The sequence below is a fragment of the Podarcis muralis genome, chromosome 17 (genome assembly GCF_964188315.1).
Source record: "Podarcis muralis chromosome 17, rPodMur119.hap1.1, whole genome shotgun sequence".
In the NCBI taxonomy this organism is placed as follows: Eukaryota; Metazoa; Chordata; class Lepidosauria; order Squamata; family Lacertidae; genus Podarcis; species Podarcis muralis.
In genome coordinates this window covers 36,035,930-36,063,553 of record NC_135671.1, presented here as the reverse complement: position 1 = coordinate 36,063,553, position 27,624 = coordinate 36,035,930, and the positions used below count along the sequence as shown (strand labels likewise).

General features: G+C 48.9%; 1 protein-coding gene across 2 annotated transcripts; it reads right to left on the bottom strand.

Moving 5' to 3' along the window:
* Window positions 1–1,111: 1,111 nt before the first annotated feature.
* LOC114588092 (metabotropic glutamate receptor 6) lies at window positions 1,112–27,385 on the bottom strand. Of its 2 annotated transcripts, XM_028713020.2 has the most exons (10): window positions 26,886–27,385; window positions 20,088–20,304; window positions 17,380–17,515; window positions 16,628–16,782; window positions 14,648–14,788; window positions 12,028–12,228; window positions 11,126–11,265; window positions 8,771–9,706; window positions 5,725–5,950; window positions 1,112–1,167 (listed from the first exon to the last, which is right to left on the bottom strand). In XM_028713020.2, the coding sequence occupies exons 1-10, from the start codon at window positions 27,360–27,362 to the stop codon at window positions 1,112–1,114; spliced, it is 2,685 nt and encodes an 894-aa protein (XP_028568853.2). In that variant the 5' UTR covers window positions 27,363–27,385. The 2 variants fall into 2 exon arrangements, with proteins under 2 accessions (XP_028568853.2, XP_077777430.1); XM_077921304.1 differs by lacking the exon at window positions 1,112–1,167 and having other exon boundaries at window positions 5,207–5,950.
* Between the last annotated feature and the right edge of the window lie 239 nt (window positions 27,386–27,624).

Sequence of the window (27,624 nt, the reverse complement as noted above, 5' to 3'; positions counted from 1 at the left end):
TGTTTCTGTTCTTGTTTTTATTATGTACTTTGTCGTTTTATTCTGTATTTTTATGCACTAAACTGCCCTGAGATCTTCGGAAGAAGAGCGGTATACAAATTTAATTAATTAATTAATTAATAATAATAATAATAATAATAATAATAATAATAATAATATTATAATGTTTAAAAAATAAGCCAAATTTCTCAGCAGCTAGGACTTCTTCACTGAACGCCAAGATATGTGCACATTCAGTATGGGGGGGGAGGACACAGCATGACAAGTGTCCGGTCCAATCAAAAGCTGTCTCTCTGGCAGGGGGGTGGGACTCACTTGGGCTCTGCATCAGGTAGCAAAATGTAGACTCTAGCACAAGGCGGGGGGGGCGGGGGGAGAGATGGAGGAGAGGGAACTGGCTGCTTCAGAAGATTCCACAGAGCATAATTGAGGGCATAATTATCCCCCTGCCAGTCACCCCCAGTGGGTGGAGGTTGCCTGGAGTTGAATTCACTCATCCCTCCAGTTACAGAAGTATGACCAAGTTGCCTGTTCCAGTTGAATTCCTTTGCTCCTTGTAAATAACACCCCCCCCCAATCGCCAGTGCTTGGTGTTTGGCTTGGGGGGGGCCACTTTCTGCAGCCCAGATCTGGACTAGGCAATGAGCCTCCAGGTGCCTTCATTGTTGTAATAGGACTGGGAGAGGGGCAGCACACCGAAAATACGATGCCTTTCTGATGTGGGCAGTTCCATTCTAGAGCTGGGTTCGAGAGCCTGTGTTGCCCTCCAGGTGTCATTGGACTCCAACTCCCATCAGTCACCCTAACTGGCATGGCCAATGGGCAGGGGTGATGGGAGATGTGGCCCAGCAAGCATCTGCAATGCCACGGGTTCTCTACCCCTGCCAAGAAGAAGAAGGGAAGGGGGTGTCCTGTTGCACTCGGGCCTCAGTTAGGGCCCTCTGAATGCCCTTAGGCTGCAGATGGGGGAAAAAAAGCAAAGCGGTGTTGTAAAAATACAGGTTTATTCCCCAACACATGCCCACCCCAGCCCCTTCTGTTGAGCTTCACCCCGCAAAAAACCCTCCCCCCTCCCATTCCCCGCAATGGTTGTGCCCATCCTTTTCTTCGGTCATGTGGGCCCCATGGTCAGTTCTGTGTAGCTGATGTACATCACCTTAGGGAGGCCTGCAAAGGACACAAAATGGAGAGTTGTTAGAGAAGGGTGGGTGTGGGGAGGGATGGGTCACGCTGGGACCCCGAATAGGAAAATCTGCCTGCGGGGGGCGGGGAGCTGTTCAGTTTCTGGGGGAAGGACTTTAAGTCAAGAACCTGGTTCAAAATCTGGGGGCTTCCACACATTGGCTGTGCTTGCTGGGGCCGATGGGACGTGGAGTCCCAACAAGATCGGAAGGGCCAATAGTTTCTCCTACCTACGTCAACCCTGGCTCTAGACCAGGGGGAGGCAACCTAAGGCCCATGGGCCAAAAGCGGCCCACGGAGGCCGTTTAACTGGCCCACAAGCCGCCCCCGAACTGAGCCGCCCACTTGGCGAGTCCCCGCGCGCTGCACTAAACCAGCACTGTGTGGTGTGGGGACTCTCTTCCGCAGCTCTTGAAATTGCTTTTACGCATGCACGAAAAACACGTCTGCACATGTGTGCGGTGCTGAAAATTGCTTCTGTGCATGCCCAGATGCTGAAAATCACTTCTGCGCAGGCATGATTTTCGGTGTCTGGGCATGTGCAGAAGTGATTTTTGGAGTCTGGGCATGCGCAGAAGTGATTTCCGGCGTCACGCTGCGCCGGTCTGGTCCACAGAGAATCTCTGCGAGAGTGATCCGGCCTATGCCTGGTAAGCCTTGCCAACCCCTGCTCTAGACTAATGGGCCCTTGCACATATACACTCTGCTGCCACCATGCTTTCTGTGGGATGTGATCCATGAGAGGCAGTCAAGTACAACATTCCTTGAATTACTAGAGAAGACATACGAGGGAATGTTTGGTCCAGCCAGTCGATACTTCCTGTTCCTCCTGGCTGGAGCATCCTTCCTTTTGCATGTGATAGAAGGTGGGCGTGACCTAACCTGTCCAGGTAACAAAAGGACGAGTCACGCAGCACACCTCCCTCTTTTTGACTTCCTTCTTTGTTTGACCAGCTTCTAGCTAGAACTGCTCTGCTAGCTCTCAGTTAGTAGAAGCACTGGGATTATTCTCCCATATGGGATAGATCCACATGTACATATTTGTAACTAAGTCTGCCTTCAGGAATCCAACTGTCAACTGATGTGAGTAAACTTCTTTTATTGACTTTGAATAAGATTGTTGCGTCTTTATTCTTTTAAGAGGGATTCAAGGGAACTTACCAGGAATGTACAATTCAATCTGAGACAGATTGAGTTGTATAATAGTGAGAGGCTCACACGAGCCTGCAACCAGCTATCTGCTGTGCATATAAAAAGGGGAATGTAACTCTGCTACATAAAGGAACTTGCTAGCGCAAGTTAGGAAGGATATTAATAAACAATATATCCTCTCCTGCCACCTTGAACATTCCCACACTTTCAAGCTGCCATAATAAGTCAAAACAAGTGCAGGGACCCTTTGGCTCACCAGATGTTGCTGAACTACAACTCCCATAATCCCTGGCACTTGGCCATGCTTGCTAGGGCGGATGGGAGTTGTGGTTTAGCCACATCTTGGTGTGGGGGCAGAACTTCCCCACTCCTGATCTAAAACACAGCAGAGGGGGTGAGGTTCTTGGGCAGTGGAATTGGTGAAAGCTCAGCTTGCTTTTCAAAAAAGCCATTAGGTAAGCCATTGCTACACGTTTCTCAAGATCACAACTAAACAGAACCTCCATGTTCAAAGGCAGTACTGTAGTATACCCCTGAATGGCAGGCAGTGGGAACTAACACTGGGATGTGTGTGTCCTGTCTGTCATGCCCTGCTCATGGGCAGCCAAGCACTTGGGGCTGGCTGCATTTGGAAGCAGAGTCTGGATTAAATTTCCCTTGGTCTAAATCAGCAAGGGAATCCCATGTTCTTACAGTTGGGCCAGGTATATATAGAGCAATGAATATTAAATTGAGATGGCAGAAAGTTGGATTCCTGCCCCTCTTTCAATGCATGCAGATGAACAGAATGGGGATTTGAATCCCCACTGGCTTGAGCAGAAGCAAAATTGGGGATGGCTTTTCTTTCATGTTCATTAATCTATTGTTTTGCTGGTTTGTTGTTGCTTTAAGTAAAGGATGTGATCTTGAGAATGTGGGCAAAGTGGCATCTCCTGGGGCAGAGTGAGAGGGCAGAGGCAGCGTGAACAGGCAAGGTTCCTGTGTCTCGCCTTGTTTCTGCGCATTGCTTGGTCAGGCGTGCGCTCTTGGCTGTCAGCGCTTGCCATCTGCTCTGGGACATCCTCACCCAGAGGGTGGCTATTAATATTCCAGAGCCACCCCCGCCCAGCTTTCCCCTCGAAGGCCAGTGTGCAAAGGGGCTCCAGGCCTGCTTGCAGCTGAAGAAAACGCGACGGGAGCGAATCTGCCGTCTTCGCTTGCGCTCGGGAACGCCACACAGGAGCGCTTGGGAAAGCTTCCAGGCATCTGTGAGGCCCCGTTCACCTTTGGTGCCTGAACTTCTGAACACAGGGATGTAAGCCTTGAGCCCATGGGCCAAATGCAGACCTCAAAGGCTCTCTGTTGGGCTCCAGGGTCCTGGCCCTAGCCCACACACCCACTATTCCTGATTCACACTCTTCTTGGGAGCTTTTGCCTGGCTGGAATTTGCCCTTGAGCTCTGGCCATGCCTCTTGCTTGTCTAAATGGGCGACCCAGAGGGGTGCATGCATGCTGGGATGTATGTGTGGGCAGGCTCAAGCCTTGCCCTCCTCCTGTTAAAGTGGGGGTGGGAAACTTTTTCCAGCCCAAGGGCCAGTTTCCCCTTTTGGGGTCCATATGTCAGAAGTGGGCTAAGCCAAAGGCAGACGTAGGCAGAGCAGCAAATAAAGATGACTAGTTTCCACCTGTCAAGCTGTTTCAGATGCCTGCTCAAAATAAATTCCATTGCAGCAGGCCTGCCCTGGCACATAAAGAAGTGGTGTGTACAGTAGTACCTTGGTTTAAGAATAGTCCCGTTTACGAACGATACGGTTTACAAACTCCGCAAAACGGGAAGTAGTGTCCCAGTTTGTGAACTTTACATCGGTCTAAGAACAGAATCCAAACGGTGGAAGGGCACTGGTGGTGGGAGACCTCATTAAGGAAAGCGTGCCTTGGTTTAAGAATGGTTTCGGTTTAAGAATGGACTTCTGGGACAGATTAAGTTTGTAAACCAAGGTAAAAGGTAAAGGTAAAGGGACCCCTGACCATTAGGTCCAGTCGTGGCCGACTTTGGGGTTGCGGCGCTCATCTCGCTTTATTGGCCGAGGGAGCCGGTGTACAGCTTCCGGGTCATGTGGCCAGCATGACTAAGCTGCTTCTGGCGAACCAGAGCAGCGCATGGAAATGCCGTTTACCTTCCCGCTGGAGAGGTACCTATTTATCTACTTGCACTTTGATGTGCTTTCAAACTGCTAGGTTGGCAGGAGCAGGGACTGAGCAAAGGGAGCTCACCCTGTCGAGGGGATTCGAACCGCTGACCTTCTGATCGGCAAGTCCTAGGCTCTGTGGTTTAACCCACAGCGCCACCCGCGTCCCTGTAAGCTACCACTGTACTCGTCTTTAATATATGCTGATTTTATTTGTATGTTGATAATTGTTTTAAGTTATACTTGCTTTACATTTTACGTGTACTGCATAGGGTTCCTTTGATTAAGCAGTGCATAAATTATTCTAAATAAAAGGGATTCCAACTCCTGTCAGCGTCAGCCAGCACAGCCAAAGGCCAGGGGCAGTGGGAACTGCAGTCCAACAAAATTTGAAGCAACACAACTTCCTGGTTTCCCCTGGTCTTTGAAAAGGACAAGGTGGCATGTCCATTCCAGGCTTGCAAAGAACGATAGCAATAACTCCAGGGTAGCACTGTTAACTCAAGCATGTTGAAGTCACATTATGTTTAGACTTCATCAGGCTTACTGTAAACTTCTTGAGGAGGTTTGAGATCCCCACAAACCATCAGGAAGACAGTGAGGTCCTGCTTGCTTGAGAGAGAGCATGGGGCTCTCAAAGCCCGTCCCTGTCCTTCCTTGCCCCCCCCCCCCCATTTCTGCTGCAAATTCCCAACTAGCAAGTAGCCCTGACTACCTATCAACTACTATTGTACCAGGCCTTTCCAACAGGAGAAACAAAGGGCGATTAGGTGAAGGCCCTGAAACTCTCCCCAGCTCTTCAGGATTTCCTGTTAGGTCTGAAAACTTAAGCTGATAGATTAATCAAGGAAAATGTCAGTTGATTAATTGGTAAGGCCCATTTTTAGTGATGGAATTTTTTAAACCAGTGGGGCTGAAGTTTAAGAGCACACTTCACATAGAGGCTATTTTGGTTCTGGTGTGTTACTGCAATGAGGAACGAGAGAGAGAGAAAGAAAGATCAAAGTTGGCCTTTCCTCCAAACAATGGGGGGCAGAAAGCCCCGTTTCTGTCAGGCCCAAAGGCACAGCGGTGGTGGTACTGGGAAGAGTGGGAACATCTTGGGGTTGGCAGAAGGGAGGGGGTGGTACTTACAGGGCAGACGGAGGTCAGTTGAGGCACGTCAGGAAGGGGCCATCGAAAAAGAAAATAAGACAGCGATACCTACTTTCTGGCTACTTACTGTCCGGCTTCTCGTCTTTGCTCTCGCCGTTCTGCGCCCCTTTCTGCGAGAGCCTTGTGGAGGCGTTGACGGCCGTGGCTGCTGCCTTGAAGCTGCGCTTCCGCTTCTGCACGTTCTGCTCTGGGTGGAAGATGATGACGTACACCTTGGGCACGTAGAGCATCCCAAGCGACACGTAGGCGCTCAGGCTCATCGAGATGGTCAGCGTCGTCGTCTGAATGTAGATCTGGCAGGGAGAAGAACGGGAGGCTGGCCAAGAAAGTAGGAGGGCTATCTTTTCTCCCTCTACTGGATTGGGGCCACTTCATTCAGCTCAGACACTGAGGTCCAACTCCGAGGGCCTTCTGGTGGTTCCCTCACTGCAAAAAGTGAAGGTACAGGGAACCAGGCAGAGGGCCTTCTCGGTAGTGGCACCCACCCTGTGGAATGCCCTCCCATCAGATGTCAAGGAAATAAACAACTATTTGACTTATAGAAGACATTTGAAGGCAATCCTGTTTAGGGAAGTTTTAAATGTTTGATGTCTAAGACTGTTGATGTCAGTGGACTTAAGACCCTTCTGGAATGGTGCTTTATTGTGGGCCCATTCTGCAACACCTTCTTGACGCGATAATAGTGTATTAGTGGCAGATTTGTTCCGCTTAACTAGCTGCTTTCTTAATGCTAACATATTATTGCTGTCTGGAGAAGCTGTAGCAGGAGCTCCCCCCACCCCCACCCCCGGCCTCAAACATTAATGGTTTGAAAAGTTGCAGGATTTTAGCAGGAAGTGACCGGATATGCACAAATAGGAAATGAAGCTATGTAACAATCCCAAAACTTTTGCAGGCCGGCACAGAATTTAAAGCAGGATTGTGTCTGACTGCCCCAGTAGGCACAAATCATCCCTGATATGGAAGCTTCTCCAAATGATTGAAGGGGCCTGACACAATGTCCTGACATTGCGCATGGGGCCCTCTGAATATGGAGGGAGCCCCTGGCCTCCTTAAAAAGGGTTGGGGGCCCATAGCCCCCAGAAACTGGCACCCTTGCCTGCAAGGGGCCCTAAGAGACACCCAACTGAAGGAGCGTTTCCACCCCCATCATTCAGCCCGGACACTGAGATCCAGCGCTGAGGGCCTTCTGGCGGTTCCCTCATTGCGAGAAGTGAGGTTACAGGGAACCAGACAGAGGGCCTTCTCGGTAGTGGCACCCGCCCTGTGGAATGCCCTCCCTTCAGATGTGAAGGAAATAAGCAGCTATCTTATCTTTAAAAGACATCTGAAGGCAGCCCTGTTTAGGGAAGCTTTTAATGTTTGATGTATTACGGTATTTTAATATTTTGTTGGAAGCCGCCCAGAGTGGCTGGGGAAGCCCAGCCAGATGGGCGGGGATATAAATAATAAATTATTATTATTATTATTATTATTATTATTATTATTATTATTATTTAACTTGGGACTGGATCAGGCTGTCCTGGTGCGCCATGTCAGCTCATATGAGTCTGCCTGGACTACTGAAGTCCATCACACCCCATCCTTTTGAGAGCTAAACCTTGTCCCCCCACCTCTGCCCTGGATTGAAATCAGAGGCATGCCTCACCTTTATATCAGAGAAGGTTCACTTTGGAAATAGGGCAGAGTCAGGATTTACCCACCTGGAGAGAAATCTGTCTCACTCACTACATGAGTTGCCGAACTGGGTGGGAGGCAAAAAGGCAAGAGGGACCGGCTTGTGCAGACATGCGCCAGGCAGGCACATTGCGCTCCTAGGCAACCGTTAATTACTGAATGAATGTGACTTATCATGGCACCCCTAGCAGCTCTCTCGCTGCACACCCTCTGAGAATGACAGACTCGATAGTTCAGGAAATGTTGTGACATTTAAATCCCAGCAGCGCAGAACTGGAGGAAGGCTTGGGGGTTGGTCATCGCTCTAAGTTCCCGTCCTGCTTGCTTTATTGCAATGGTATTCCTCCCTCCAGACAGCTCAGGGCAGCAGATGTGGGGTTATCCCGCCTCTTTCCTCACAACAACCTTGTAAGGTTCGCTAGGCTGAGAAATCATGACCAGCTCAGGATAACTCAACAAGGGACAAACCAGTAGGTCTTACATATGCAAATGTGGGTAATAAAGTCTTGACTAGAAATTGGCCACTCTGTCAATTTTGGTTTCTCTTAGTTTTAAGACTTCATGAAAATTCACCAGCACTTTAAGTGTGTATTTCTCCTAATATGAACAGTTTTGCATGCAATTTCCCCTAATATACAGATTTTTGCAAAGCAGTTTTGCCTAATAGAATGCATTTCTGTGAGTTGTCTTCACTAACATGCACTTTTATGTGCACGTCCCCCTAATTATATGCATTTTTGTAACCATTATTTGGCATTGCAAAATTCGGAGAAATGCAAATTTTGAAAAGTGCTTGTGTTTCAGTTCTCATATTGTTTCAGAAAGTGCCCATCCCACTTCCCACCTGCAATCTGAATTGGTACAGCCCAGCAAGAAACGTTTCATAGAGAGCTTCTGCCTGTCTGTTTGAGCTCCTAGGGCCAAACCATACAATATATAGCAGATGTGTGAACAGTCTCCTGAAATTGGGCGTTCGGGTTTGTTTTTTAACTGAAAAGACAGAGAGTTCCCTGAGGAGGGAAAGGCAGCCTGGAGAGGGCAATTCTGACTGGACAAAAGGCAGAAGGGAAAAACATCCCTTCCCTTTCTGCTGCTGTTATCAATAACTTCTCACATGTTCTCCTCTAGCCAGTGTGGTGTAATGGTTAGAGTGTTGGACTATGATGTGGGAGAGCAGGGTTCAAATCCCCACTCAGCCATGAAGCTCACTGGGTGACCATGGGCCACTCACCATCTCCTAGGCTAACCTACCTCACAGGGTTGTTGTGAGGATCAAATGGGAGGAGAACTATGTACACCACCTTGAGATCGTTGGAAGATAAAGGTGGCCTCTAGATGTAAATAAATAGCTTGGTCCTTGTGCGCTGCTTAACCCGACCCCTGCCACGCCTACCAGGTTTCCTTTACAACCCACTTCTTGGCCTGGTTGTTCCCACCTTCTCTGCTGACTGCGCTGTGCCAAAGAAGATGGGCACAAAGGCTAGCCAGACGATGCAGGTCGTGTACATGGTGAAGCCAATGGGCTTGGCCTCATTGAAGTTCTCTGGCACGCCACGGGCCTTGATGGCATAGACTGTGCAGGTGACCATCAAGATGATACTGTAGCTGAGGCAGGAGATGATGGACAAGTCTGACATGTCACATTTGAGCACCCCCTGGGCAAACTCCGGGTTGGGCGTGCGCTGCTCTTCATAGTCAATGATGCTGTGGGGAGGTGCGACCCCCAGCCAGATGACCACAGCCACTACCTGGAGTGAAATGAGGCTGAAAGTGATGACCAGCTGGGAGGTGGGACTGATGAATTTGGGTGGCGTCACCGACTTCTTGCCTTGCTCAAAGATGCGGTAGATGCGGTTGGTTTTGGTCAACAGAGCAGAGTAGCTAATGGCCATGCCCAAGCCCAGGAAGAGGCGCCGTAAGGCACAGACGCCAGTGCCAGGCTCCGCAATCATCAGGAAAGTGATGGTGTAGATCAGAAAGATCCCTGTGAGCAGCACGTAGCTCAGCTCACGGCCAGAGGCTCGGACGATGGGCGTGTCGTTGAAGCGGATGAAAGTGATGATGATGAAGATGGTGCCAACGATGCCCACCATGGCCAAGAAGATGGGCAGAATGGCCCAGGGGGAGCTCCACTCCAGCTTGACGATGGGGGTCGGGCGACAAGCCGTGCGGTTAAGGTTGGGCCGCATGTCAAAGGGGCACATCTCGCAGTTGAACTCGTCCAGCTGGTACTGGTAGCCGTCACACAGTTCGCAGTGCCAGCAGCAGGGCACGCCCTTCACCATCTTCTTCCTCTCACCGGGATTGCAGGGAAGGCTGCACACGGAGGATGGGATCTCCTTCTGGCCGCCTGACCACTGCATTTCATCAATCTATAGAGGGAGATACATAAACAAGATGGGAGCCACAGAGCAGTGGTTTCCAAACGGTTCCAAGGAACCTGAGCATTTCCAGGAAGCGTATCAAGGATTAAGCTCTCCAGATGTTGGCTCTCCAGATGTTGGACTCCAGCTTCCATCAACCCCAGCCAGCTCAGCCAGTGACTAGGGATTATGGAAGTCCAGCAACTTCTCTGGACGGTCAAAGGTTCCCTGTCCCTGGATTAACCAGTGAGAGGACCAGTAATTGTGGAGAAGCTTCCCTGACAGAGTTTACTGGCCATCTTCTACAATGTCATCCAGGCCAGAGAGGCCCAACCTGTGGAGGCCTACGAGTGTATCACAGAGCATGCCCCAGAATCCTTTGTAACAAACAGGGGGTTCCATAGTAGACTCTCAGGGCTTCCTGAGCACCTAAAGGTCATTGTGGAAAGTATTTCCTAAAAGCAGAACACTTTTAAAACACCTCTGCAGAGAATTATTCAGGTAGCTGTGAGTCCTGGGAAACCGTCTGGCTTGTTCCCACCTGGCCTGAGAGGGCAGGGCCCTCACTGACTCCAGCTACAAAAGCTGAGGGTGCTGAACAGCAAAGGGGGTATTGCTTAGGGGGGGGTTGTTGGCTGGGGGTTGTTGCTGTATTTTTTTATTTGTATCTTTTTTTGTATCTTTATTATGTTTTAGGTGGAAACGCCTCTTCTACTAAAATGTTTCTTCAATGACCATGAGACACAGGTGCACCATCTGCAAAGAATGCCAGCCTGACAGAGGAAATTGCCATGAACACACTGCCCAAATGTACAACAAATTGGAAACATGGTTATGGGCTTTCCAGGTATATGGGTCTTGCAAACCATGGTTGTCATGGGCAGTGCTGAACCAATGTGGTGCATTTAAAGAAGAAGAAGAAGAGGAGGAGGAGGAGGAGGAGGCTATAGGACTTGTGCAGCCTTCAAGCACAAGCTTGAAGGACAACTTCCATGGAGAACAATGTGATGGGTTCTGGGCTGGAAGGCGAGTTGTGAGTTGTGGGCCTGGGCTTTGAATGGGAACTTAGCAGAAAAGAATATGGGTTCTCCTCATTCAAAAAAGAGGGGTGGGGATGGGCAGGTGAGAAGGCAAAGTCAGGCCACCGACTGAATGACCAGTGAGGCAACCAATGACAGGCAAATAGATATAGGCACCATAGAGATATAGAGGGCAGAGTGGTTTGTCCTAGAGACCATGCTGCATTCCTGCCTTGCATATGCAGGACTGTGTTGCACTCTGGCCTTTTTCTGCACCTCAAATATCCTGGTCTGATGGTGTCAGAATGCAACATGATGTGGCTGCCAATGAGAACACAGATTCCTGACCAAATCCCCACTGTGTTCCAGGCCCCACAGCAATCTCTATTGCTATGTTTGGGTCACTCACGTTCAGACGTAGGTATTCTGTCCACTGCCCGATCGCCTTGTACCCGGGGGTTGTGGTGTTTGTCAGCTGGTACTGGAAGATGTCATAGCGGCCGGGCGCATCTCCGTTCTCGTTGAACATCACAGGTGTCCCAGCACTGCCTGTAGGAAGGGGAGGGTTACTGCAAGTGGGATGCTCACTGCCTCTCTTGAATGAAATGGCTCTCCAAGGGGGTTAGACAAATTCAAGGAGGACGGGGCTATCAACACAATGGCTTGTGACACCTTCAAGGGCAACACGGCAACACAATTCTAAATTACCAGTTGCTGGAAGAGCAGTGAGAGACTTCATTGTGGTGTCTGACTGTCCACTGTCAGTTACTGGGTCCTGAGTTAGATGGGATGGATGCCAGTAGGGCTCTTCAGACTGTTATAGTATTGGGGGTTGGTTTGGATGAGGCCCGCAGGTCACAACCAAGCCTGTATCTAGTATCTGTAAGAAGGGGGTTTGCTGTAGAAGAGATCTACTGAACTGGCCAAACCAGCCTCTGTTGTTAGCTCAGTGCCTGGGTTTCCAGACCTCCAGGTCTGACCTGAAGGCTTCAGGTTTCCTTGCCCGTCACCCTGTTGGCAGATGGTGGCCTTGAGTCTCCAGGTGGGTGGGAATGTCTTTTATTTGGGCTGCTCCTGTGACATCACTGGGGGCCGTCCCCAGTTCTCAAGCTTTGGCCCTGAAATCTTAGGGTCTGGGATGCTCCTAACCTGACACACCTGGCTCACTTAGGTTCCTTCCTTTCAGTTGACCTACTCTTGAGTTGGCCTAGCACTAGAGACAACCCTCAGTCTTAAATGCATGCAAATCTTTAAAAGGGCCCTTTGTATCTGAGGCCGCTACTGCGGTCAAAGGGACTCTGCCCATCTCACCATTGAAGTTGACGGCGAGGATGTAGCGCAGCAGAGTCTGGCCATGGATGGGGTCCATCTTTTCGCACACCCCGATGTGGCCTGGGCAGAGGTCCAGGTGCATGTTGTGTAGGGCGTGAGCCATGGCATAGACGGCGTCAATGACAAACTGCACCTTCCCCTCCTGTTCGTACGTTGCGTCTCTTCCAATCCGCTCTTCGCCTGTGGCGGGGAAGGGTAAAATGTGGATCAGAACCAAGCACAGAGGGGGGAGAGCCAATGGTGAGTCTACTTAGAGTATGGCAATGGGAAGGGAAGCTGCGGCTCTCTGGACTCCCATCAGCTCCAACCAGCCAACGGCCGAGGGAGAGGGTGGGAGCTGGACTCCAACTGCGAATAGGTGAGTGTTACTCTGAAACTTTCACCATGGTCTATTGCTGTAGTGTGGATCATGCCCTGGGGAAATGCTGGCATAACTTAATATGACAGAGATCTCCATTATGATCTTTCTTGACCGCGGAAGCAGTCTGTGTCTTGGAAGTTATCCTGAGCTCCTAATACTTTGTGTAAAGATCAGCACATGTAATCTAGTTACCAGTAAAATCTAATCAGCACCTCCTGTGAAACAGTGGTTGCCACACAGACAAATAGTAAGATTAACTTTAAGGCAGGAAACAAAGCCAGGATAACCACTTTAGTCATTGCTCACTAGGATTATATGCTTTCAACTTTTAATTAAGCTGAATAAGCGAGATGGGAAAGAGGCAGGAGACTCTTGTTTGCCCCTTGTGGGTATGAATTGCCTCCAGGTGGGCAAAGAAGGAAGCTTTAGAAAAGGTTCCCCATTTTAGGCCACAGGTAGCCAACTTATGTACAGTGGTACCTCGGGATGCGAACAGGATCCGTTCCGGAGCCCTGTTCGCATCCAGAAGCAAACGTAACTAGCAACGGCATGTCTGCGCATGCGCACATTGCTTTTCGCCACTTCTGCGCATGCACATAACGTCATTTTGAGCGCCTGCGCATGCTCAAGCAGCAAAACCCGGAAGTAACGCGCTCCATTATTTCCAGGTTGCCACGGAGCGCAACTTGAATGCGCTCAACATGAAGCATATTCAACCCGAGGTATGACTGTATATTGTGGACAAGTGGGCCAGTAATTTTTTTTGTTGGCTACAGACTTTTGCCAGTTTTATTTCCAAGTAATAACTTATTTCCTGTAATAATAAAAATTTATTTCCTATAATAACGCAGACATCTCATTATTTTACGATGCACATCCTTTGATCGAAGAATTCAGCACCATACTGATAATTTCAGCCGCAGCTGGGTGTCAGCCGAGAAGGAAAACAAACCAACCCCCAAACAGTTTTGTCAGGCAACATGGAGCGGTTTGGGTCCAGGCAGAAGCTCAGGAGAGAAGGTGAGAAGAATTGGGAACCTTTGTGATAATGGCAATAGCAGAACCCTCAGAGAAAAGCCAGATTCAACCCGAGTCTATCTCAGCCAGGGGAGGCTGGATTTGGGGGCTCCAGGCAGGGAAAACCAGTACTTTGACATTCTGTGGAGGGGAGAGGGGGGTTGGGATGGCACCACTTGGAAATCTAATCCCCTCCATTCCCTGCAGAGCGGCCCTGCAGCTCCCCGATAATATTCCCTTTCTAATACCACTGCCTCTCAAAAATAGGGATTAGTGCACAGCCAGGCTGTGAAGAAATAGTTGTGAACCAGGTTAGTGGGGAGCACTTGGCAACAGCTGTTCTATGTATCTTCGAAGGAACAGGTGGATCTGTCACTTTTGGTTCTCTCACTTTCTCCTTTTTCTAACCCTGAAGTTGTTCGCATTTCTGCATTCTGACTTCAACTCCCCACATTTCTGCAGCAATTTATGATTTTAAAAGAAAAATCCTCCTAAGAATGTGTTGGCATTTCAACTGCATACTTCTCCCAATAAGCCTACCATGCACATTTTTGCAAAGCAAATTTTCCTAATATAATGCATGTTTGTATGTTGTTTTCACAAATACATGCATTTTTACGCACACTGTTGCCTCGCACATGCATTTTGTGCATATTACTTGGCTGAACAGCTGCACTGCAAATTTTGAAGGATGCCTGTGTTTTGGTTCACATATGGCTTCTGAAAGTGCAAATTTGGAAACCAAACCACATGAGGAATGGTTGAAGGAGCTGGGCATGTTTAGCCTGAAAAAGCGGCAGCTGAGAAAAGATGTGATAGCCAACATCAACTATCTCAAGGACTGTCACCTGGAAGAAGGAACAAGATTGTTTTTTACTGCTCTGGAGGGTAGGATTCAAACCAGTGACGTCAAGATACAAGAAGGGCGATTCCAAGTAAACATTAGGAAGAACTTTGTGACAGGAAGAGCTGTTTGAGGGTGGAATGGACTTTCCTTCATTGGAGATTTTTAAGCAGAGGCTGGGTGGCCATCTGTCATGGATGCTTTAGCTGAGATTCCTGCATTGCAGGTGTTGGACTAGATGACTCTCAGGGTCCCTTAACTATATGATTCTATGATTCCATGGTAGGTTCATCTTCAAATGAGAACTTACTTGCATTCCTCCCCCATCCCTGGTACCACCCTGCCCTGTTTTAAGCTCTCTCCCAAAGCCTCCATACCAGTACATTTCCGTGCTCCTTCATCAGGCTGCAACCCTGGACGAGTCAGTTTACATCGGAAATCTTCCTCCCAGTACTCAGCAAACCAGATGTTGCGCCGATTGTTCTCCAAGGAGCGTGTGGTGAAGTACTGGTCAAAACCTTGGGGGAGAAAACAGGGAGGTCATGGCCTTTCTGGGCATCCTTCTACTGCATTGCCAACTTTTCACCAGCCTCCGTAGCTGCAGCTGTAATAGGAGCTTGACCTCTGTAGACATTAGCAGCTGATAATATTCTCTCCATCCATGCAAGAAAAGTTTTGCCTACTGATTTCAGCAGATCATCCTGCTATTAAAGGCCCAAGAGCCAGCCAAGCTGACTTTTTTTCTAGTCAGCTGGCAACCCAACCTTTACAATAAAGGTAAAGGTAAAGGGACCCCTGACCATTAGGTCCAGTCGTGGATGACTCTGGGGTTGTGGTGCTCATCTTGCTTTATTGGCCGAGGGAGCTGGTGTACAGCTTCCGGGTCATGTGGCCAGCATGACTAAGCCACTTCTGGAGAACCAGAGCAGTGCACAGAAACGCCGTTTACCTTCCCGCCGGAGCGGTACCTATTTATCTACTTGCACTTTGATGGACTTTCAAACTGCTAGGTTGGCAGGAGCAGGGACCGAGCAACAGGAGCTCACCCCGTTGCGGGGATTCAAACTGCCAACCTTCTGATCAGCAAGTCCTAGGCTCTGTGGTTTAACCCACAGTGCCACCCGCGTCCCACCTTTACAGTACTTTATTTTTAAAATGCTGTGTGATCCTGTAGGGGGAATGCTGTGTGATGCTTCTATCTTATCTAAGGCAGGGATGGGAAATCTCTCTCTCTCTCTCTCTCTCTCTCTCTCTCTGTGTGTGTGTGTGTGTCCCTGAGATTGTTGACCTCTGGATCCAATCAGCCCTAGATATAATGGCCAACGATCAGGGATCATGGGCATAGGCGCCGACTCCATGGGGCTTGAGGGGGCCCGAGCCCCCTCAAAAATTCGTTTGGGGGGGCTCCGCCCCCCCAATAATCTCCGGCGCCCCTCCAGCAGAGCGCCATCGCCGCCCCTCCCCCAGCCCAAAATGCACAGGGAGGGGCGGGCTGCATGCCTCCTGCCCTCCCTCCCGAGCAAAAGCTCCACCCAATTTCCTTTGGAGCTGATTAATAGGCGCAGCACGCTCTCCCCTATTCGCTCACGAGGAGGCGGCGCCACTTTATTTGCATATTCATGAGCTTATTTATTATTCATGAGCTTTCCCGGGCCCCCCCAATATTTTTTATAAGTCCGCGTCCCTGATCATGGGAGTTGTAGTCCAACAACATCTGGACTACAGTCCCCCAGCCCAGAACAGGCAGAAATCAACCAGCTTTGCTCAGCCTAGAGCTGCTGAGACAGGGAAAAGTTGCACCTGTTGATTTCTGCCTGCATCATAGGCTGCTGGCAAGTGAATAAAAATGGCAGCCCAAGTCATAAGATCCTATTTCTACAGAAATAGTCAGTCTACCCTCCAAGCAAATATTTGTTCAGGCTCCCTGATCTTTCCCTTCCTCTGTTTTGGTTCCAGAGGAATAAATTCAGAATGACTGCCAGCCATGGTCCTGTACTCAAAGTCACTCGCAGATTAAAACCCTCAAGCAGGCAGCAAAAGTGAATGGAGAGTCTTTCCTCATAGCTATGAATGGCTGGTTTGCAAGTGTGTTAAGTCACAGACCCGGGATCCCCTTAAAATGGATTAGCTACCACTTAATGTCCTTTAGCGCCTTCTCGTACTCTCAACCAGGGCAATTATGGTGCGGTGCTTAAGAGCAGATTAAATTTAGAAAGCAAGCGTGTTTGGGTGAGAAATAAAGCAATGGGAAGAATGAAGGTCAGCTGAGGTCCCATGTCCCAAAACATCCTGTCCAAAAAGGTGTGGGGTCTACGTCTGCCTGTCATACTCTCTCCCACTCCCGTCTTGTCGCCTACCTTCCACAGAAGCTCGCTTGGGTAGGATGGTGACGGCTCCTTCAGCCACCTCTTCTTGCTTCAGAATAGGAGAGATCTTGGAGCCCCAGCTGTCGGATCCGACCCAAAGGAACTGCCCGGTCAGGTTGGCCCGGCGTGCAGCCTCCAGCACTCGCCTGCAGGGGGCGAGAGTTATACCTGAAGGAGCGTCTCCACCCCCATCATTCTACCCGGACACTGAGGTCCAGCACCGAGGGCCTTCTGGCGGTTCCCTTACTGCAAGAAGCCAAGTTACAGGGAACCAGGCAGAGGGCCTTCTCGGTAGTGGCACCTGCCCTGTGGAACGCCCTCCCACCAGATGTCAAAGAGAACAACAACTACCAGACTTTTAGAAGACATCTGAAGGCAGCCCTGTTTAGGGAAGCTTTTAATGTTTGATGTATTACGGTATTTTAATATTTTGTTGAAAGCTGCCCAGAGTGGCTGGGGAAACCCAGCCAGATGGGCGGGGTATAAATAATAAATTATTATAGTATTATTATTACCATATTTTTCCATGTATAAGACGCCCACATGTATAAGACTATTTTTAGGACTCCAATTTAAGAAAATAGGGGGGGGGGGAGATTGCCCTGTGTATAAGACGACCCACAGTTTTCCACATAATTTAAAAGTAAAAAAGCCTAGTCTTGTACACGGAAAAGTACGGTAATACCTCACCCAACGCTCCCCCTGGAGGACGCGTTCTGCGTTGCTGCTAACAGCGCACTCACTTGATGTCGTCCTCGTTGGCGAAGATGATGATGCCACGAGCGTTGGGGGTCTCCATCAGCCTCTTGATCATTTTGTCAAACTCTCCCGGCTTGGGTTCTCGTGGGATCTTGATGGATTGGGCGATACAGACTCCACCTGACAGGTGTAAGAAAGAGTCAGGAAGCGACTGGGAGGAGCCCGACGGATCCCAGATTAAGTCTCTAGCCCCTCCATTTCAGAAAGGACGAGGTGCCAGGAGATATGACAGAGCCTTGCTTGGACTCCTAGGCAGCTGCCACCGCTCAGAGCAGGCAAGGACCTCCAGAAATTGCTGGACTACAGCTCCCGTGACCACTGGCCATGTTTGCTAGGCCTTACGGGAGTTTATTATTCATTTCATTTCATTTCTACCCCACCTTCTTCTCCAAGGAGCTCAAGGTTTCGGACATGCATCCCCCCCCTTTATTATCCTCACAACAACCCTGTGAGGTAGGTTGGGCTGAGAGACTGGCCCAAGGTCACCTAATGGGATTCATGGCTGAGAGGGCACTTGAACCCTGGTGCCCCAGGTCCTAGTCCAGCACTTCATCCTCTGCAGCTGGAGAGCCACAGGTGGAACTGTGGGAGGAAAGGACTCGTGAGCCTTTCTCTTCGGCACATTTTCCTCTTTAAAATGTCCCGCTCCCCAGTGCTTTTTCCACATCAGTGTGAGGTTGCTGGAGAGCTGCCCTGGTCCCAGAGGTGTAGGAAGGTCAGGTAGCACCCACTGCGGAAAATTTCTTGACACCTCCCCCCCCCCAATTCGTTTCAAACATTGCAAGTTTTGGAGGGGATGGATTGTTTCAGGAGGTGGCAGAGGGACGTCTCTAGATTGGCCTGGCAGGGCAGGAAGCCACGAGTAAAATTTAAGATATTGATGGATGCCAAAGAAGGAGGTGGACTTGCCCTGCCAGACCCCTAAACTTTGTTGTGAACCATCTGCTTTTTGCTGGCTGAGAGAATGGTTGCTTCTTGAAAGCACTGAAGTGCTAGATAAATGGCAGATGAAGTTGATGGACTATATGGAATTGGCGGAAATGACTGGCAAGATCCGAGACCAGGGAGAAGAGACGGGGGAAGAAGACTGGAAAAAGTTTAAAGACTACTTACAGAAATATGGTAAAATTAATGAATGTTAGAAGAACGTTGGAATGAAGTTATATGGCTTTAGTAGAAATATTATAAGGAATTAAGTATAAATAGATTAATAGAAAATTAAAGGAAAAAATAAGGTAAGAATGTGTAAAGATAATTATAGGATAGAAAACAGAGGATGATGGAAAGGAACTGCTGAAATAATAAATAGAAGTGGAATACAAAAAGTGAGGTGTGAGGAGGTTGATGGAAATAAGCGAATGAAAGATGGGATGTTGAAAATGTCTGAGGTGACTTTAAATTGTCTTTGTTTGTTTTGGTTTTGTTTTGTATGTAGTGTTTTTGTATTGTATTTTTATTGTTCTTTTTTTTCTTCTTTTTTGTGTGTAATGTGGTGTTGAAATTGTTTGAAAAGTAATAAATATCATTTAAAAAAAAACAAAAACAAAAATAGTTTTACGTTATTTCATATTTTCTTACAAAAGAATGTGGATTCTGGGCCTCCGATAACAAGGAGGGGACTGTGGGCAGATACTTAAATCTACAGGATGGATTGTGTTTTGGCTCCACTGAATTGAAATTTCAGCCTTCACGACGTATGAAAACGGCAAAGTAAACAGTTATTTTCGTGGAGGAGGGTCAAGATATTAACTGATATGTGTGAAATTTCAGATATAGCTATATAATCCCTAGTAAGTTAAGACCTTTGGAGCAGGCATTTTTTAAAAAAAAGTTTATGAACCGCCCTAGTAGGGCAGTAATTCTTCCTTTTTGATACCTCCCTCTATGATGGAACTTGGGGTGGACCACCCCCCTTCCTACACCCCTGCCTGGCCCATCCTGGTGGCTCCCATGTGGCTGCTATCCTAGGCAGCTTGCCCCATTTGCGGACTCACCTGCCTCACCTCACAGTGCTGCATGCTGTTCCGTCCCTAAGCTGCAGCTGGGCAAGAACAGCAGCATGATGACATCTTTTCTTAGATAGATATTCTCTAACTATATAAAGACAGGTGGGTATGGAGAAGTAGACTCCTGCTTTTATGCCCATGACTGTCATGTGTCTTCTCCCCCTCCCCACAAAGACTCCAGAATGTCAGGCATAGTTATTGCACCCATGGGTGTTTGGCCAAGGGCCTGTCAGCACTTCTGCTCAGTGCTTTTTTTGTGACGGTGCACGCTGGGATGCTGGGATACCATCCTGTTGCTGCCGCCACAGCTTCCCCACCCACCTGCTAACTCCCCCCTTCCCCCCCCCCACTCTGTCCTCTGCCACAGCCACTTCCTGGACCGTTTTACGATCATCGAACACCTTCCTTGAAGGTGCTGTTTCTGCTTGTCTTTTCTGCTTGCCCTGTGCTTTCTGAGCACTTTTGCCTTTCCCCCGCTGCTTCCTCCTGGAAAACCCTCTCTTTGGTGCTCAATCGGAACAGACGGCAAGCTGCAGAAAACCCGATTGTCGTTTGTTCTGAGTCAGCGCCAAACCGCAGTTTCTCCCAGAGGAAAGTGGCGGCTCAAGCGGAAAGGTCTCTCTGGGTTCTCCTCCTGGCTCTGCTGCCCCCCCCCCACCTCACCCATCAGGTATCCTCTGGCTCACCAGCCTCGCGGGAGATTTGCATGAAGGCATCGACACCGCTCTCGCCGTAGTTGCCCTCAGAGGCCAGCGTGGAGACGTAATTCCAGCCCATGGCTTTGACAATGTCCAGCATGGCCTGGGCCTGGTAGGAGTCTGGAGGAACCACGCGGGAGAAATAATCGTAGCGGTTGCTGTCACTGAGCTCAGGCGCCGTGGAGGCGTAGCTGATCTGGGGTATCTGGAGGGGTGGAGAGGAGAAGAAGAAGAGGAGGAGGAGGAGGAGGAGGAGGAGGAGGAGGAGGAGGAGTTTGGATTTGATATCCCGCTTTATCACTACCCGAAGGAGTCTCAAAGCGGCTAACAATCTCCTTTTCCTTCCTCCCCCACAACAAACACTCTGTGAGGTGAGTGGGGCTGAGAGACTTCAGAGAAGTGTGACTGGCCCAAGGTCACCCAGCAGCTGCATGTGGAGGAGCAGGGAAGCAAGCCCGGTTCACCAGATTACGAGTCTAATTATGCTACAGACCTGCTCCCAGGCCTCTCTAGGCCTGGAATATCCTTCCCTTCTCCATTAGAATCATAGAATTAGAGTTGGAAGGGATCCCCAAGACTCATCTAGCCTGACCCCCTGCAATATGGGAATCTCAACTAAAGCACCCAGGACAGGTGGCCATCCAACCTCTGCTTAAAAACGTCCAAGGGAGGCGGGTCCACAAGCTCCCAATATTCCGCTGTCAAACAGCTCTTCCTGTCAGAAAGTTCTTCCTGGTGTTTAGTCGGAATCTCCCTCCTTGTAACTTAAATCCATCGGTTCGTGTCCTACCCCCCAGAGCAGGAGAAAACAAGCTTCTTCCCTCTTTCATGTGACAGCCCTTGAGATATTTGAAGATGAGAGTACCCCTAAACATTTTTTTTTAGAAAAAAAGCACTGAGTGCATGTAACATAAACCTAATAAAATATAAAAATATGTAAATTATTACATATGAATTGACCCTTACAGATAATGGGCTGCTGTACTTTCCAGTGGCTGAACGCAGCATTTCACAAATATGCTAACCAAAGGTTAAGGTAAAGGGTAAAGGGACCCCTGACCATTAGGTCATGTCGTGGCCAACTCTGGGGTTGCGGCGCTCATCTTGCTTTATTGGCCGAGGGAGCCGGCGTACAGCTTCCGGGTCATGTGGCCAGCATGACTAAGCCGCTTCTGGCGAACCAGAGCAGCGCACGGAAATGCCATTTACCTTCCTGCCGGAGCAGTACCTATTTATCTACTCGCACTTTGATGTGCTTTCGAACTGCTAGGTTGGCAGGAGCTGGGACCAAGGAACCCCGTTGTGGGGATTCGAATCGCCGACCTTCTGATCAGCAAGTCCTAGGCTCTGTGGTTTAACCCACAGCGCCACCCGCATCCCTTTAACCAAAGGTTAGCCAATCAGTATTTTAATACTGTATTTTAAAATGGTTGCTACTCACCCTGGGACCTCATTATGAAGGGTGGGTAAGAAACCTATATAAAAGTAATAGCCATGCCAAATTCCAGAGCAGATTGAAGCATCTATATGTCACATGGCAAACACAGTGTTTCTAGTCTGGCCCCAGTGTGCGCACTTAATGCCCAAGCTTTGTTATCGTAGAATTGAAAAGGATGATTCACTTGAAACAGGAAACCAAATAGCAGCCTATAAATATGTATTGTCAAAACAATTCCAGACTAGTGAAGGAAACCATTCAAACCCAAAGATGCTGTAACAGGTCAATGAGGTGTGTGAGGCTCAGTTCTAGGTTCTGGAATATGCTTTCTTTTTCATATGCATTGCATTCCCTAGCTGCTAGCAGATGAGATCAGGAAAGCTTCCAGATTAGCCCCTTTCTTTCATATTGCCTTTCCCCCCTCTCAGAGAATAAAGATTACACCATGATCCCCCTCTTCCAATCCAGTGTTTTCTGAATCCCCCCCCCACTTTGAGGGGGTTTTCAGGGGCGGGGTTGCAATAAAGCATAATTGCAGCACCTGCCTGCCAACTGCAGGCAGTCAAAATGCTATTGAGGCTTTTAACTACTGTGCCTCTGATTAAAAGCTTCCTCTTTGGAGGTTCTGCGTTTTTTATCACTTTCTGTTCAGTGCTGCCAGGTGGTTAGAGATCAATTGCTCCTTAAGAGACCCTTAATTAGGTAGCTTCTGTTTCCTGCCTAGTGGTGGTGCAGTTAATAAACCAGTTTCTTTTCTTTTAAAGAAAAATAGTTATTTTGCTATAAAAGAAAAATAATAGTGAAAGGAAGCCTGTAATTAAAGCTCTCCCTGCATAATAGTGAAAAGAAGGTGACTTATTGAGGGGCAGTGCATCTCAAAACTTCCAGCTGTGTAGAACAGGAAGGAATAAAATGAGCAGAACCTGAAAACAAGAAGCTACCGATTACCATTACAGGGGACATTGGTGGCTACCATTCAATTGCAAGTAAACGTTTGAGAAAGATTTTGACCATGGGGAAGGAGATTGCCATTTAACATAGTGCCATGTGGACATGGTCACAATCCCTCTTCCAGCTGATTGCAGAAGTTAAAGGGCCTGTAGCACAGAAGCAACCCGAGAGACTGTGCGCCAGGCCAGGCAGCGGAAAAATAGCTGCTGGAGCCGTCCTGACAGAAGAGGACTGAGAGTTGGGTTTAGAAGATGCAGGAGGCTGCAGTTCAAAACCCAGATCCATGATGAAGCTCCATGGGTAATGGTCAGCGATGCTGCGAGATGTAGCCCAAACCATTTGGAGAGCACCAGGCTGGGGACAGCTGGCATATATCATAGCACTGCTGTGCTTGTCTGTGGATAATTATTACAGAAATGCTAAATGGGAAATGGAAGGCAGAGATTAGAGTGGTGTTTTATACCAGATTTTGGGGGCAGTGTGAGGAAACTGAGGGCAGAGGGCATCCAGTAGAACTGAGCTGATCATCCTGGCTCTTTCCCAATTCCAACCCACGTCTCCTGGATCGTCTCCCAATCTTTGAGGCAGATGGATCCCAGGAGTCCTGGTTCCCCCTCACCAAAATCCAGTTTCCCAGTGAGAATGCTGGCTTCCATTATCCTGCCCCCCCCACCCCCGTCCTCCTCTCCTAGCTGCACCAAATTGTCCCATTTCCCTTTCCACAGCATGTCTCTGCTTCCCGCCCTCGCTGGGTCTGTGAGAAGCCCCATTAAAGCGATTAGTGATGGGGATTAGAGGGGTTTTAGCAAAATGAGCAGCAGCAGCTCCAGTCAGGGACAGCTGAGGCTGGGGAAGGGGGGGGGGGAGCTTGCAAGGCTGAGGCTGCTCAGCAGGACCCATGTGCGGAACAGCACATTTACCTAGATCTGCATAGCAAGATGTGGACAAGGCAGGCAGGTCTGCATCTCAGTAATATCCAAAGGCAACACGATGACCAAGTACAACAATGCGATGTCAATATAAACTCTTTATATAATCTATACAGAACATTGAACAATATGAAATATATGAAATATGCACTCTCTACAAAACCAAATAAACAGAATTCTTCTAAATCTCCGAAAGTCACAGAATATGCACTCTTGATGGATTCTCTTCAAAACATAGAACCAAATAAACATAAATCTTCTAGGTCTCTGAAAGTCTTTGTGGGCTATGCAAGTCTCTGAAAGAAGCACTGGGTCAGATTCTTATCTGGAGGAAACAAGCCGTAAAGCTTTGTTTTATGACGTCCAATGCTGATGAAGGTCATCATTTCAATAATTCAATTGCAGTTTTTGAAGCATTTCTGTATCCTTCTGCTGTGCTGAAGAAGAATTCCACGAAACAGTGGGTATATCTGGAATCACTGTTCACTCCATCTGTTTGAGGACCACTTCGGCAGCATTGTTTATTTGGTTTTGCAGAGAGTGCATATTTCATATATTTCATATTGTTCAATGTTCTGTATAGATTATATAAATAGTTTATATTGACATCACATTGTCAATATAACATTGTTGTACTTGGTCATCGTGTTGCCTTTGGATATTACTGATATTTGCTTGCAACACCAGGGGTTTAATTGTTAGGTTTGCATCTCAGACTCTTTCCCCTGTGAGCATCCTTCAGGACTCCCTTGTGCTCATGATTTTTGGGTGTGTCTTGTGAAGTCACATTGAGGGAGCAGCAGGTCCCTGGGTCCTCCTTTGCGGTTCTCAGCTCCTGCAAACTCAAGAACCATACCAATTGGTTGCTCCTTGGGATTGGTACTAGTTATCAGTTATTAGCTCTAACCATCTAACTATCTGTTGCCTGGCCAACTCTTTCCCTGCCTGTCCCTGGCATGCGGCCCCTAGAAGGTTGCTTCTGGGGGAGTGTGGCCCCCAGGCTGAAAAACGTTCCCCACTCCCCACTCCTAGGCATTTTGCTGCTTGAGGGGAATGACAAGATGGCACCCATCACCACCCATTTCAGCAGACGTTGGAGGCACTGGGTAGACCGTGTGGCATGTATAGCTCTACCTCCCCTCCCTCCCATCTGCCACTTAAGGAATCTACCTAATGGTAGGGCTGGCCCTGATGAATCAGCTGTTTCTAGAAAGGCTTTGGGTGTGTGCTTTTTTTGGGTGTGTGTGTGTTGGCTAATAGTAGAAAAAGGTTGCTCAACCATTAACCACTGAAAGTTCATTCTCTGTGTCTGCCTCCATTTCTCTGTGTCTATTGAAGGATCAAACGAGATGTGGTGTTAATGGCATGGAGGCAATGAATGTGCATGCTTAAAAAACCCCCAAAAACCCAAAAGTACAAGGATGAGGAGAGCACAGCAGACAGGAAAGCTTTGCACTGTCTCTCCCCACCTCCTGCAGCCCCAGTGTAGTTGGTGTGGGGCATGGGTAGGCAAACTAAGGCCCGGGGGCCGGATTTGGCCCAATCGCCTTCTGAATCCAGCCTGCGGATGGTCTGGGAATCAGTGTGTTTTTACATGAGTAGAATGTGTGCTTTTCTTTAAAATGCATCTCTGGGTTATTTGTGGGGCATAGGGATTCATTCATATTTCCCCCCCAAAATATAGTCTGGCCCCCCACAAGGTCTGAGGGGCAGTGGACCGCCCCCCTGCTGAAAAAGTTTGCTGACCCCTGGTGTGGGGTGTGGGGAAGGGCCCCCATGGATAAACATGCACGTCCATTGCATTGTGTTCATGTGTCTGGCTGCATTGTGTTCATGTGTCTGGCTATGAGCCCCATGATCCCGAAGTCGCAACAGGGCAGCACCTTCCTTTGACGTTGTGCAAAATGTCACAAAATAATGAGCAAGCTTCCAGGTTCCGCAGAACGCTTCATTGGGCTGGAGGTTAAGGGAAACAAGGGGGTGGGGTGGAGCTGTGCAGATGCCCCAAAGTCCTGCAGTTTGTAATGGTTTTAAGGTGGTGCTCTGGTGGTGCCAGGCTCCCTGCCACACTCACTTATCAGCCTTGTAGCTATTGCCCACCCTTCCACCCAAGCCCACCTCCCTTGCCCCTTTACCAGCCCTGCCAGTTCCAGCTTCCCTCCCTAGGCAGCTGCTAAGCACCTCTGCCAAATCTGGCATGTCAGGGAAAAGCCATCTGTCCTACAGCTCGAACTGACCCTGCTACCCCCCACCACCACCCCAGAGACTCCCAGCTGAGTATAGTTAAAAGGTCAGGCGTGTGTTTATGTGTGACTGGGCTACTCATCCATGATCAAGTGCTCAGGGAGGCTCGCCTCAGTTTCTCTCTGCTTGCAGGGCTCCTGGTGTGGCTTTAAGTGCAGCGTGACAGGCAGAAATTCAACAGGTGAATCTCTCCCATCATCACATTTCATGCCAGGAAGTACTTTGCCTGCTGGTTTTCTGCCTCATGGGTTAAAGGCACAGGAGTTGAGTTTAAAAAGGGATGGTAGTCTTTAAGGTCTGGTATCAAATGCTCGGTTCCATTGCTTTTCTCCCCATCTTTGGAGAAAATGAACGTTCAGTCCCCAACCTATGCAAACTCTCCTCTCTGATGTATTTGCGAATATAAAAGTTCTGTACTTTTAAACCTCTTTAGCTACCATAACTATGTGGCTACAAAGTGCAGAATATTACCGTATGAGAGGAGCAGTAAGGGTATAAAGGAGGAAGACATGAGAAAGGGAGAAGTTCCCAAGTAAATCTAGAAGTTTCAGTCCTGTGTTATTCAAACACATCTCCACAAACATGAGGGCTAGGAACTTTTTAAAAACATGAATGCCAAAATTCTCAGGCACCCACATTTCGGGCAGCATTGGACATGTGTACACAAGACATCAGTTTTTAGCGCGTGCTCTCTCTCTCTCTCTCTCCTCCATTCAGAAATGCTCTCTCACCCTTGTTCTAGATGTTGTTGAACTTCAACTTCCACTATCCGTGACCATTGGCCATTTCTGGTCTAGTAGCAGTTGATTGTCACTTTGATAGAGCTATTTCTCCCTTCCTAGGACCTGAACAGTGCCATCTGGTTCTTAACCTGAGTGTGCTGACTTCTGAGCAGTTGGAATGTTTCTGAACACCCAGTAACACACACCAGCTAACAGACCCTCCAAGCGTCCCTATTTTCCAGGGATGTCCCTGATTTAGAGAAGCGCAACATCTGGGGTTAGGGCAATTCCATGGGTTAGGGGGCGCAAATCCACGGGTTAGGGGGCGCAAATTACTTGCCTTGCCCCGGGTGCTGACAACCCACGCTACGCCACTGCCCTCGTGGTCCCTTCCAACTCTTCAATTCTATGATTCTCCCCCATTCCTACCCTGCCCCCCGCCCCATAGCTGTTCGGCCTTTTCTGGGGAAATGCCATTTTTAAGTCCGGCCCCTCTACTCACGGCAAAGAGGCGAAGCACATTGGCCACCATGATGGAGACAGAGCTGGCAGAGGCGCCAATGACAGCCACCACACGCTCGGGCTTGGCGATGATGGGTGGCTCCCCGTTGGAGCAGCGCACGCCGGAAGTGTCCTTCTGGATCAGGGCCTGGACAAACGTCAGCGACTGCTCCAAGGCGTAGGTGTCGCGGGAGCAGGTGTCCAGGATGCGAGCGCCCAGCGTCATGTTGGGAAGCAGGTCAGGGTCACTGTTGATCTGGTCCAGGGCGTACAGCATGGCCTCCATCCGATGGATCCCCTTCTCTTTCTTCACTTCCCCGCACGGCACTCCAGCGGGGCCACGGGAGTGGACGGGGAACAGCCCTCCCAACGTGATGTCCCCTTCTATCTTGATTGAGTCTGCTTGCGTAGCTGCTTGGCTGCATCCCGAGGTCCACAGTGACCATAGACAGAGCAGCAGGAAGCCGGTTGGGTCCATGTTGGGTTGTCTTGCTGGGATGCCGGGAGGATTACGGTCTGGGTTGGGAAGAAAGAAGAGTTAGGAGAGGGAGCAGGGTAGGGTAGTCCATCGGAGGGGGGCACTTTTGACCATGGGACCCTCAGACTTGAAGCCAGCACTGGGAAGGTGCCATTTGAATGTTTACCCCAACAATAAAAAATTTCTGGGATAATATCTATAATGAATTTAAGAAATTATTCAGACTAACCTTTATAAACAACAACCCTGAGATCTTTCTTTT